Source organism: Bactrocera oleae, chromosome 5 (genome assembly GCF_042242935.1).
Source record: "Bactrocera oleae isolate idBacOlea1 chromosome 5, idBacOlea1, whole genome shotgun sequence".
Classification (NCBI taxonomy): Eukaryota; Metazoa; Arthropoda; class Insecta; order Diptera; family Tephritidae; genus Bactrocera; species Bactrocera oleae.
This window is the reverse complement of record NC_091539.1, coordinates 2354104-2368119: the sequence shown is the minus strand read 5'-3', so window position 1 is coordinate 2368119 and position 14016 is coordinate 2354104. Positions and strand designations below refer to the sequence as shown.

Sequence of the window (14016 nt, the reverse complement as noted above, 5' to 3'; positions counted from 1 at the left end):
TTTGTAGGTTTTCCAAGGTGCAAGCTACAAGACATTTGTCACCTTTTTTTCACTTCTGGCTTCGGTTAGACTGACTTTGTATGCTTTATTGATATTTCTCTCCACTTTTTGCAACGTTTATCTTTCTCTTCTTTCTTTACCGCAATGCAACGTGGTGAATAAGGAAGCTGCAAAAATGCCGTGAAGGGTTGCAGTTGCAAGGTTTCCAAACGAAATAAATTACGTTAATGGATTTGGGGTATTTTGTTTTGCAGCAGGTAAAAGCAACTCGTAAAATTGCGCTCGCGCTTTGGACTCTTCATACTTTGCTCGTTGATTAAATCGCACCGTTTCGAATCGTTTTTGAAAATAATTTGTTGTTGTAAATTACAGCAGCTGCTTGTTAAATTACTTTACATTTTCTTAAATCGACGATATTTATCGCCGACCATACGCGGAAAAGATATTTTGCAATTTACCCATAAAATCATCAACATCGTATTACCTGCCTCACCATTTTCATATTCCCTTTGTACAAGTATTCAAAGTCGCTGTCAGTATAGATCCAAACTCCTCTCTTATTTGCAACAAATGGCCTTGCTTATCACAGAAATTCTCAAGTTTCAGTTAGATTAGACTGATTTGTTCTCTTGAAAGCTCACTTTGAAACAGCCAGAGTCTGCCTTCTCTTTATACTATGTATTACCACTACATCTCTACCCAAAAACTACACCTACTGCAAAGTTATCTAGGCTCATCATACTTCGGATTCATCAAAACCGTTCAGAGAGAGTAGTTAAGACGGCAGATCTAAGAATAAACTTTGACAAGAAAAGAGTTCTAAGTCTTCTGTAGATGTGTATGATCCAAATCGCACTGTATAAGACATGTTTTGGTATCCAGGTTTCGTAGAAAACATTGAACGCCGTAAGCCGAAAATGTGTTACCAGCTCAAAGTCTCTTCAAAACAATGATAACCAGATCATATTCGATGACATTTGCTCTTTGAAAGTCCTACCGTCCTATACCCTCTCTCCTGCTATTACCATCCACTTTTCCTATAATTCATTTATTTTCTCGTTGTGTCTCCCAAATTATTCCTATGTAATCGCACTTTTACTGCTTTTCCGCATTTCAATTGGACCACATAAAATAATCGCTGCCATCAAGATTTATAGCAATGCCAATAAACTCGTTGTGACAAATATGTGCTTACGTAATTTTTTGAGCAGCTCAAATTTGATGGCCACTTAGTGGATTACTAGCCATACGGCGTCGATTTTCATCACCTTGCAGCGTCGCAAAAAAAATCATGGCACACAACAAGCTAGTGATTTACGACGCTTCACTTTCGCTTTCGTCCTTTTTTCCACTTACGTAGACATAGACTCGTAAAAATAGAAAGCGAGCAGCGTTTAAGTCTCAATAAATCTTCTCAGTACGCTTGCCAAAGACAGACAGCTTGCATATGTACATATGTAACGACATTCATACATAACGCTGTGCTTGTGGCGTGCGAAGCATCGCTGTGTCTTGTCTACAATGTCAGCGTCAATTATGCTTAACAAATTCATTCATTCTAAGCTTAATATATAGGCACATTCATGTCTTTCCACCGTGTGTCCTTTTTTATGGTGCTTGTTGTTGCTGCTGTTGTGTTTTTGTCTTGCTCACTTTCGTTACTTTCTGTGCGCCATTCATATATTCATTCCCGCACTCATTTATGCATGCATGGCATTCATGGCATTCAGCATATTCAGCTTCAAGGACCAGAACTTACTTCAAGCACCGCACAGTGAACATACAGAGAGTGTCCTTTCCGGTGTGTGGCGCTAAAATTGTGCGCTGTTCTAAAAGGCTACTTCCTTATAGCTGTGGCTGGCACTTAAAGCAGTGTGTGTGCCTTAACGTTAGTATAGGCGTAAATTTTTTCTGCTGACGCTGCGCTTGCCAAGTGCCACAGTCAAGCAACTTGCTATCGTTCCAGTTCAGCTTGACGTCGCCTTACCTAACTGACGCTCCAGCCTAGCCAGCGTAGCCACAGTTATTTTTATCACTCCACAATACACACATACGCACACACGCGAGCGTGCTCTCTGCCGCCACAGCCAACCGCACCTGCCGCAAATGTCACTTGCCACCCACACAAAGCGTGCGGAAGGCACACGAGCTTTACTTTTAGCGCCAAACCATGTTCATCCGCATCCTCATACCGTATTATCAACATTGTCATCTTCATCAGCATTACTTGAGGGGACACTTATCGTCTGTTTAGCGCTATCTGCCGCTGCATACTGTCGGCCTCGCAGCCTATCAGTCTGTCTGCCTGCCTTCTATTATACCTCAGCCTGCCTTTACCTCAAATATCTGCGGTGTTTTTAGTAATACTTTATTTTCATTTTATTTTAAAGCTCACTTTCTTCCTAAGCTCTTATATTGATATGTCTGCTGGCGCTCACTTACCTTCTGCTAGAACAAATTACGTATATTCGGCAAGTTGACAGCCAGCCGGCTGGTCATGCCTGTCTGCTCTGCGGCCAGGAAGTATTCGGCTTTGTAATGGAAGGAAGTCAAGGCGGAAAGCGTGTCCGTCCGCTCAACCGTTGTTTGTTGGGCATACTGTTGCTGCGCGCTTTGCTTCCACTTGCCGGTATTTCGCTGTGGCTGTATTAAGCCCATTGCGACGTTGCGAGTCGTTTGGAGTGACAGCGGCATTGTCTATTGTGCTTTCCTTTATTGTCGGAACGCATACAAACAATGTTACAGATTGGAAGTCTTCAGCAACTGGCGTGGGTGGGCGTCAACTGTGGCTACTCAATGGAGCTGTCTACAGTGTGCGTAGTACGCTAGAGAAGTTGTTATATTAGAGAACAAGGCTTATCCTATATGTTGTGCCTGGAAAATTTTTTCTTTTTCGACAAAGGAAGGTCCGCTTCCACGGCATTTTCCACACGTCTAAGTCACCACATAACCAAAACGGACTTATAGGGTGGACTAAGCGACTGATTAGAACTTTTTTAGTCAAAAAATTATTTTGTACATTTCCAAAAACAAATTATAACTTGGTATAAGATCAGGCCTGGATTATCGAAAATCTATATGGAAAACTATTTGCGAGAACCTCCTTTTATCTTGCAACCGAAAGTAAAAAGCAAGTATTGAAGGAAATTCACTGAGTACAACGTGTTGGGTTTTTGAGATATCGCATAAGAGCTTAGTCAAAAGTTGAAACATAACGAGAAAAAACTCGCATTTTATTAACCGTTTGAGAATTTCAAGCTTATACTTCATACGAATGAAATATTGAATGAAAGTTTGGCACACACGAAAATATGCCAGCATTTTACTGGGCTCAACGTCATCTAAAATTAGTGCTTTCATCATTAAAATTAATCAGTAAAAGCTCTCAAGCCGCTTTTAAGTTTTAACGTCAAATGTCAAAAAATCCGCAAAGGCACCACTGTGCCTTAGAACGTGCCACAAGACAAATCAACAGTGCGCGCTAACTAACCAAACAGCCGGCCATTCAGCCACTACGCCACTCAGCCAACTCATTGAGCCAACAAAGGATCAGACTGAAATGACGCGGCCAGACAAAAGGCTAATAAAAAAGCAAAACTTTGTGTCGTTTACAAGTTAACAGCCAAAGCAGCGACAAATAATTGAGCAAGTGAACAAGCAACAACAATAAAAGTAAAATTCTAGCATTGTAGCAATAATAAGTAAGCACTACACGAGACATTCACGTGTCTACGCTACGGGCGCTCGCCGGACACAATACAATGTTGTGACAGCAACAACAAGAACAGCGAAGTAGACATAACGGAAATGACTAACATTTCATTAGTGGCAATAATTTGCGAAAATTGCAAATAAAGTCACCGACATGCCTACCAATGTTAGGCGCAAGCTTACGAAAGCTCTCTGGCGTACAACGTTCGCCTTTGTGAAATGCGTATTTTATGCATTGTCATAATGACTTGCATTATTTATTGATGCGGCAATTACAACAAAACGCAACAACAATGTCGAATGTTACACTTTGACTAACAACTAACGATTGCACGTGGAAGACAGGCCGCAAGAAAGCGCGCAGTGACCACTTTCGCGTCCATTCAAGCGCCGTTAGCGTTTTATTTTGTTTAAACGTTTGTATGCCACTTCGTAGAATTGCAAGTGCGCTTTGTTGTCGCATTCGCTAAGCTTTATCTACGGTGCTTTATTGTGGGCTTTGGTAGCTTTTTGCTTCATTGCCAAACTCTGCGCACATTTTCATATTCAATGCGAATTTGTTGGCAAACATTGTTATTTTGAGTTATAAAAACATGAATATTTGTCAGCAACAACAACAGCAATTACAAAAAGGTCAAAGCCGCACACAATATTAAATGTGGCAATTATTTTAAATGTTTTATGCGCTGTGTCTCGTCAATGCAATGGCTAGACGGCCGAACTAACGCGATTATAGCCATTCTGCATTTCACTAGACACACCCTACCTCTCTCCTCCCCCCCTTTCACCCGCATAATTATATAAATTTGATATTTTACTTACACACCAACAACTCTGTTGTCTCGTTTCAGTTGTTCAAAGTTTTAATGGAATTTTCGTGTGCCGCAGCGAGTCTCCGACATTCATCAAAGAGGAACCACGACGCGCCGCAACAATAACAGCAACAATAATACGCTGTGACTAGTGAAAACACGTGCTTACTGCGAAAGCAAGCACAAACACAACAACAACAACAATAATTTAGACTTAACTTCTCCAACAACAATCACTACTTTTAAGCAACAAACAACACAGCAAAATGGCCAGTTCCAAGATAATCTTAAAAGTTTTACTCTCGCTTTGCGTGTGGTCCTTCGTCATAATTGGTCTTTTCAAAATGCACGGCACCAATATAGTCTCGCAAGAGTACAGCGCCGTGCCATTGAGCGGCCGCATTTTGCTGCAGAAAGATATATTGCGTTATGCGGAGACTACGTCGACCACAACGGATCGTTTTGATCCATCGGAGATCTTAGTGGACAATCGAACAGGTGAGTCAGCGCTAAAGAGTTTTAAAGTGATCCATATGATTGAGTACACCTCATTTGGAGAAGGCCCTCTATGCATACTAAGATAAACAGTATACAAATATTGTTAAGAACCAAGGTATGACACCTATCTTTACCAGCAGTCGCACACTAAGCAAGGACAAGCTAGATTACGAAGCATCAAAGAAGAACAAAATCAAAAACTACTATATTCCCTCTTCCGAGTAGCCGAGTAGAGTAGAAGCGATTTAGTTCTCTGTAATGACCGTCCAAATAACGACTCCGAAGACATATCTAGTTGGTGCAATTTATTTCAGATGACCGTCCAACCTTACCTAAGCTTTCTGGAGACGAATATATTAAACGCTTACTATATTTTTTAAGACCGTCCAACCTTTTTAACTTTTATCACTTCGGTATAACGCTGCGTCCGAACGTGTCCTAAATTTGAGCAGACCAACAGATCTTAGCTAAATGTATAAATTATTAAAAACCCTTTAAGAGGACCAACAGATCTTAGCTAAATTTTGCGTGTAATGTAGATTTATACATTAGTAAGAAGCCTCAAAGAGAAGTAAAATGAAATGAGTTCCAAATTCAGACCACCATCTAGCACTTGAGCTCCTAGCAAAACATTCAGCACTTACTCGAATTCTCTGTGCTCATTTATTTTATTTATGCGCCTGCCAAGTGTTTCTATAATTTAGTAGTAGACCTCATTTTCCCCCAAATATTTATTTCTTACTAATTCGTTTACCTTCTTTTTTTTCTTTAACGCCACGCTACTAGCCATGGACGATGATCAGCTGGTGCGCGATGTTGAGTCGCGCATCCCTTCGCTCCCCATCGCCTATTGGAGCAAGAACAAGAACTTCCGCCAGCAAAAGTCCAACACTTGCGCCAAGTATCCATCCATCTTTGAGTTGGAATTCAATAATATCTACTGGCAGACAATGCGCACAACCAACGGCACCTTTCAGCTGTTCGGCGCATACTATGATATACGTAAGACCTCACGTATTGGACCGACGGTACGTATACTCGGCATGATCGATCGCATACAGCCGACGGTGAAGACATATTGCCAGTTCTGGTTCGATGGCCAGAAGGAGCCCTTCATTGTTAAGACATTCGAATACAAATATATCTGGTACAATAAGTGGGGCAACTACAAGCAGGGCATCTATCAGCCTTATCTGATAGCATGTCAAATACCGAAACCGTTCCACGGCGTTGTGCCCAGCTCGGTATCGATGGTGGAGAAGGAATGCGATACGGCGACAAATAACTTGCGCGTCATCTACAATCGGCCGCCAGATGATCAGAAGAAAGGTTTCGCCGTTTGTGTTAAGGGTTTGGACTTTCTCTACGATGATCTCTCTGTGCGTTTGATTGAGTGGATCGAGATGTTGAATATTTTGGGCGCCGATAAGATCTACTTCTACAATCTGCAAGTGCATCCGAATATCACAAAAGTGCTCAGCCACTACGAACAGGAAGGCAAAGTGCAGGTCATACCGCTGACGCTACCGGGCGGACAACCGAATGTGCCCGGCTTCCAGCATCTCTACCTCACGAAAAAGACGAATCACAAGCGTCAGAACGAGGTCATACCCTACAATGATTGTCTCTACAAGAATCTCTACTTATACAAATACATTGCGCTGCTCGATATCGACGAGGTGATCATGCCGAAGGGCAACTTCGTGCTCTGGTCAGAGCTAATGGAGAAGGTGGTGCCCGAATCGCTGAAGATCAAACCCGAAGGCTACAACAGTTACAATTTCCGCAATGTATACTTCCTCGACGATCAACAGCACGAGCATGGCTGGCACAAGGACATACCCAAGTACATGCACATGTTGCAACACGTGCACCGCGCCAAGAACTACACCAAACCCAATCAGTACGTGAAGTGTTTCCACGATCCAGAGCGCGTGCTCACGCTACACAATCACTTTCCGCTCGCCTGCCTCGGTGGCGTCTGTAAGTCCTACCCGGTGAACACCACCGACGCACAACTGCAACATTATCGCGCCGACTGCGTGAATACGCTAAAAAAGAGCTGTGAGGAGTATCGCGAGAATTCGGTCGAAGACAAAACGATCTGGAAGTACAAAGACGAGTTAATACGACGCACCTTCCGCACGCTCGACACGCTGGGCTTCTTCAAGCGGCCCATCAGCAATGGTGGCGGCATTGGTTCGACCACACATGCGAGTGAGCGGTGATTTCTGGGCAGTTGGTGGGCGGGCGGCAGCAATAGCTGGTTGGGCGGCAGAATGGGGGAGAGCAGTAGCGGTAGCGGCGCAGGCAATGCGGCAGATTACTATGAGCGTGAGCGTTGGCGAGAGGGTGCGGCGGGCAGCAATGAATTTTTCTGATAATTCTGAGCGGAATTTTAAAGTGGCTGAAGGCAGGCATAACTACAGTGTTTAGCTGGCATGAAAAGAAGCGGCTGTAATAATTTTTTGTTTAAATCGTAAAGTTAGAAAAGCTCGTGAAAGCTGCTGGCAACTAGTGAAAGTTCTTTGAAATGCATGAAAGCTTTTCAAAACTTGTGGAAGTTCTTGAAAGCTCATGAAAGCTTTTTAAACTCATAAAAGCTCAGGAAAGCGCGTGCTGGCTCTAAAAAACTTAGCAGTTCTGAAACGTAGTCCACTTGCAAAATATTGGTTTGCGTCTTTGCTCAAAAACTAACAGTGCAACAAAAAAGTATGTAAACGCATTTCGCAACCGGGCTGTCTGCTACAAAGTAACATTTATCGTCTCACTCCAGAGCAACTCTCCTAATTGTCGTTGACCTTGACGTCGTCACCTAAAATAGGTAAAAAACTCTGTCAAAAAAATAACGAAAACAGTGTAGTACTTAACGAAGACAATTTCTCCGCTGTATTTTACAAAAAATTAACGAAAGTTTTTTTTTATTACTAAAAGCAATGAGAAGTTATTACTTCGAAGCAGTGTTAAAGCGATAAAGTGTTCCCCAGCATTGAAAAAATGCTTGTAAATTTTATCTATCGAAAAAAACAAAAAAACGAAGAATCTCAAATATTACAAAAAATTTTTTTTTAATACTGACTCCTTTAAAAGCTGTCTTTATTTGTAGAACAAAAAAATTGTAAATTCTAGTAAATAAATCTTGTTACTATGCTCTTTATATTTACACTTAAAAAAAAGAACAAAAATGTAAAATGTGCCTTCATGTTAAAAAGTGTACGATCTTGAAAAAAAAACTAAACAGAAATACTAATTTTTTGTATATAAACATAGAATGAGGAAATATTGTTGACTTTTAAGGTAATATTGCCGTGAAAATAATTTGAAAGTGCCAAAAGCTGAGCTGAAAATGTTTTCAAAATTTTTAAATATTTTATACAATATATTGGAATTTGAAAAAAAATTTTAAAAAATTAAATGTGAAAACCTGAAAAGATTTTAACAGTGTTGCCAGATTGAAATAACCGAAATTTCTGTTAATTAAAAAATTCAAAAATCATTTTTAAATTTGGAAATTTGTAAATTTGAAAAAAAATCTGAATAATTAAATGTGAAAAGCTAAACCATTATCTTTTTAAAGTGTTGCCAGATTAAAATAGCAGCAATTGCTGTTTATTGAAAAGTTCAAAAATCTAATTTTTCAATTTTGAAATTTCAAAAAAAATGAAATATTATTTTTTAAGTGTTGCCAGATTAAAATAGCCGAAATCGCTGTTATTTGAAAAACAAAAACAAAAATCGTTTGAAATTTCGAGTAAGTTTTGTACGTTAATAATTATTTTTTTACTTCTTGACATAACTGTTTCGATAAATTAGCAAGGTTTTTGGCACTACAAACCATAATTTTTTTAAAGTTTTCAAAAATTTTTTTTTTGCTTTGCCATCATTGACCACGACTACAATCGCAACAGAACAAATACATAAGTGTCACAAATAATATAATATTAAATAATTTCAAGCACTAATTTACAAACTTAGTAATTAGTGAAATTTAAGTTGTGTAAATTATTTATTTATATTTTTTAATTTTGAAATTTGTGAAATATTTGAATTTTTTATGTATTTTCTTAATTTTAGAGAGTTTTTTTTTGTTTTGTAATATTGACTTTTTTTGGAATTTAGAAATGTTGAATATATATTTTAAATTTGGCAATTTTTTAATTGTAGACTTTTTTTTAATGTTTTAAATTTTTTATAATTTTTCAATTTTTTTTTAAATTTTAGACATTTTTTTAATTATTGACATTTATTTTTAATATTTGACAGTTTATTTTTTAATTTTTGTCAATTAAAAAATTATTGAATTGTGTTTTTTAATTATTAAAATTTTTGGACATTTTTCAAAAATTTTCATAGTTCTAATTACAACTTAAGCAATAAGTAAAATTAAAGTTCTGTAAATAATAATTTTTTTTTTGATTTTTTTTAATTTTGAATAATGATTTTTTTAATTTTTGTAATGTTTAAATATTTTGGACATTTATTTTAATTTTTGGCAGTTTTTTTTAATTTTTGACATGTTGTTTTATTTTTGTTAATTTAAAAAATAAATTTTTTTTGATTTTCAACCTCAGCAATTAGTAAAATTAAAGTTCTCTAAATATTTATTTTTTTTAGATTTTTTTTTAATTTTAGAAAATTTTTTTTTAATTTTTGACATATTTTTATTTTTTTTTTATTTCTCATTATGGCAAGTAATTTATTTTTTAAAAAAAAATTTCTAACGTTAGATTTAAAAAAAAAAATTTTTATGGATATTATGGTTTGATTTTTTATTTAATTTTTTTTTATACTTAATTTTTTTTTCTGATTATATTAAAAAAATAAATATTTAAAATATTTGCTAAAAAACATTGCTGCTTATGTAACTTTACATTTTTATTTAAAATTAAAAAAAAGAAAAATTTTCAAAACAAAATCCTCTCGCATTTTCCAATTTCACTAAATAAAAAAAATAACTAATTTTAAGCAAGTACACAATTTAATCCCTAAGTTAAAGACTGATGGCGTTGTAAAGACGATTAAAGCGATTTATATATGTATATGTATGTGTAAAATAATAAATTTAAAATGTGAACTCACTCACTCAAATCATAACTGTAAGAACCGAAACTGAGACAAAAGTAATAAAAATTACACAGAAGAAAAATGTGTAAAAACTGTCAAATTGTGAAATTAAAATTTTCACACAAATTAACGAAAATTCCATAACGGTTATTAGAAAATTATAAATGGCAACTCTGCCAATCAACCAAATTTACAAGCAACTTACTAAGCAATGTTGGTGAGAAAACGAGCAAAGCGAGAAATATCATTAAATTTAAGTTTCTACTGAGTAAAAAAACAATATGTTAATTGTATAATTAAAGATGTAAGAAAAAAATCATAAAAATTGGGACGCAGAAATCATAGTAGAAATACACACACTCATACGTGTAAGACGTGTATGTAAAACTAGTACTTAACGGTACTTGATGTGAATACGTTAATTACAAACTTAAGACAACTAGTATAACTAATGAGCATTATGAGTAAGAAAAAAAACATGTAAATATGTAACGGTAATATATGAATTTTTTAATTTTTTATTTTTATTTTGTTTTTTTTGATATATTTTGTTTTTTAATTGCTGCAGACAAATGAAATCTTTATTGTCATATTCATATGTAGGCAGCTCTATAGGAAACCTGGATGAAGTGTGGACGAAAAATATTAATTTGCGATGTCGCAAAAATTAAGTGATGAAAAAGTAAGTTAAACATAAAACGCGCTTCAGAACTTGCTAAAAGCTAATGTGCAACTTTTTATTTTTCAAAGCTTTCGAAAGCTTTCACCCTTAACTGTGTGCTTTTAAATTTTTTCCGAGCTTTCACATTCAACTACATACTTCAATGCGTTTTTTGAGTTTTGTGAAGCTTTCGCACATGTTGAGGCGCTTTCAAAAGCTTCAAACCCGATTTTCCGTGACTAATTTTGCTTTCTACTTAATTTTTGCGCCAACGCTTGTCGCTGCCACTACACACCTTACTTAATTTTTGTAAATATTGTATTATTATTTAAGTCATTAAAATAATTTGCAAAAAACGCATTACCACACAGTCATATGTATGTATCAAATTCTGAAAAAAAGTTTTTGAACAAAAGAGTTTTTGAAAAAAACATTTTCGAAAATTACAAAAAGGATTTGTGAAAATGTCAAAAAAATTATTTTAATAATTCACTTTTAACTATTGAATATTTTTTTTTTTTTGTTTTTTAAATATATGACACACATTTTGTAAATAGAAATTTTTAGCTACTAAGCAACTTACTTTAAGCCGTAGGTTTTGTAAGAAAATATTTTGAATTTTTTATTTGTGGCAAATATTTTATATGAATTTTATGAAAAAAAAACTCGTTTTAAGTTACTCCTATTTGATTGTTAAGTTAACAAAATATTCGCTTAATATAAAGTTACAGTAATTATATAATATAAAATGGCACTTCTATGAACACACACGCATACATGCATACATATCTACTTTGCATATAAAAAGTTTTACGCGAATTGCGAGAAAAGCGAGAAACAATTTTTAAAATTTTTTTTTTGTTTTTGTTTTATATATATATGATTTCTTCGTTGAAAATGCAGTGTGTTATGCTCTATGTGTTTTATTTATTTTTTTAATTAATATCATTTTTTTTTTATTGATATATTAACAAAACAAAAAAATATTTTTTATTTTTATTATTCATTAATTAATTAAAAAGAAAAACAGAATGACATAATCATAAAAATAATTAAACATAAAAATATTAGACAAATTCGAAGGTCAGACAAAAAGACAGGACCAGAAGAAGCAGTGAGCAATACAGCAAAGCATTCAACTCGCAAGTGTCAGTTAGCTATAACATACATGCATACATACCTAATAATACACATACACACACATAGATATGTAATATTAGTGCATATATTTATAAAGTGGTGAAATATCAGAATTTATGCAAATTAACGCAATTGCAAAATTTAAAAAAAATATAAGAAACTGAAGTGATTTACATGTAAATGAGCAAATATAAAATAAATGAAAAAAATTACAAAAAAAAAAAATTAAAACATGTGTTTTTCTGCTTCTATGGTTTACAGCAAGTTTAGCAGTGTCAGCCACCTTAATACACATAACACCCTGTTGTTAGTCAGTACACACACCAGCATCGACAAAAACCCACTTCATGTTCCACATCTTCGCGAAGTCACCACCCACCAGAATTCACCATTTAGCCAAGACATATAGCAAAGTTCCCATCCAAACAGCCGCATGTACTACAGTGACGCTCAAACTGTAGCTGGCTCGAATGTTAAAAAGTACTAAATTGAGCTTTTCACAGGAGGGAACATCGAAAAATACAATTTCGACTCTTTGAAATACACCACGCAATGATCGAAACGGAGAAAAGACTATAAATAGACGCAAAGAATGTTCCTAAATGAATTATGCGCATTCTGATTTACATTTGCATATTACCATTCTCTGATGTGAGTGCTTGCCAGAAGATTTTGCAATTTCGAATCTTTTTAAATTTCAAAAAAAATTTTTTTTTTAATTTTTAAATTTTTTGTTCAATTGTTTTCAAATTTTTTTTTACATATTTTTAAATTTTTTCTGAATTTTTTAAAATTTTTTTCTGAGTTTTTTACATTTTTTTTACCGAGTTTTAGCATTTTTTTGCTGTTGCAATTTAGGTGTTCCCAATGCACTATCAGCTCATTTTTTGTAGCTTTTTATACAAGAAATTAAAACAACAACAATTTTAAAACAATATTTATTTTTTTAAGCATTTTACAACAATTATCACTTAAGACTAACAAATTTCGCTAGGCGTTAGTGTTGAAAAGTCGCTGATAACACACTGCTATACAAGTATATAAATTTTAATTTTTTTTTCAATAAAGTTGCCATATTTACAAACAGTTTGAAGCAGCTTTTGACACATAAATTACTCTTCACACAGCAAATGTTAAGAATATTTCTCATTAATATTTTATGTCTATAAAAATACTTATAAAACTATTTCTTTTACACTAGTGTAATAAACTATGGATAATACTTGAAAGATCACAACATGCGTTGGCTTAGCGCAACAAGTTACTAGAAAAAATAGTTTTTTGCATAAAAATGTAAAAAAGTACAGCACGCCGCCTTATTTTTTCAATTCACTATATAAAAATCTTAAAAAGAATTTCTAAAACACTAAATTTAAATTTTAGTGAAATTTTTCCACAACACATATTTCAAACAAATATGTGACTTAAAAATTTAAAAAAAAATTTTTTTTCTGTTTGTTTAAAAATTATACTTTTTTAGAAGACTTGCCAACTTGAGCCTTAAAAAGTATTTCGTTGACATTATATTTTTTTATAAACATACAAGTATAGGAATCTCGCTACTAAAACTAAAGTAAAACTAAGCAGACAGTCTCATACCAGTGTCTCTAACGGCTCAGCAGTCCAATGCATGCAAGTGATTGTGCCGCCAACGCTCTGCATCCAGCTTGTCCACTGCCTCGCTGCAACGCTGGCATCACACATAGCTCAGGCGTCTGTTCTGCGAACGCTTCCTGCTCGATGAGCGGCAGTAATTATGACTGTGATTCGTGCGTATGCTGCTGAAGTGGCCCAAACTCATGCTGAGGTTCGAGTCGAAGGCGGTTTGCGTCTGCGAGCGCGGATCGATCATGAGTGAGCAGGAAGTGGGCATCGCTTGGCAGTAACGCAACAGCTGTTGCTTAAATGCCGCCGTGGTGAGCGTGTAGAGCACCGGATTCAAGGCTGAGTTCACCGGCAACACGAGCACTGCAAGCCAGGCGTAGAGAGATGGTGAAATGGCGCAGCCCGAGAGCGCTGCCACCTTGACGACAATTATCGGCAGCCAGCAAGCGCAATCTGTTGTAACGATTATGGCGAAACTTTACGAAAAAAAGGGAGAGCAAATAGAGCGTTATAAAAAGAATGGAC

The 14016-nt window shown here is 35.5% G+C and overlaps 2 protein-coding genes across 3 annotated transcripts in view; one reads left to right on the top strand and one right to left on the bottom strand.

Annotated features, from left to right (window-relative positions):
- Window positions 1-10606, top strand: part of LOC106619447 (uncharacterized) — a 178130-nt gene extending 167524 nt beyond the window's left edge. For both annotated transcript variants that reach the window (XM_036359477.2, XM_070109496.1), the window contains 2 exons: window positions 4563-5021; window positions 5808-10606. In XM_036359477.2, the coding sequence (XP_036215370.1) occupies window positions 4790-5021; window positions 5808-7249 (1674 nt within the window). In that variant the 5' untranslated portion in view covers window positions 4563-4789 and the 3' untranslated portion in view covers window positions 7250-10606. The remainder of the gene's footprint in view (window positions 1-4562; window positions 5022-5807) is intronic.
- Window positions 10607-12823: 2217 nt separating this feature from the next.
- The window catches only part of Lgr4 (Leucine-rich repeat-containing G protein-coupled receptor 4), a 57629-nt gene continuing 56436 nt past the window's right edge, over window positions 12824-14016 (bottom strand). Inside the window, exon 18 of the mRNA XM_014237534.3 lies at window positions 12824-13967. Coding sequence (XP_014093009.2) covers window positions 13583-13967 — 385 coding nt within the window. The 3' untranslated portion in view covers window positions 12824-13582. The remainder of the gene's footprint in view (window positions 13968-14016) is intronic.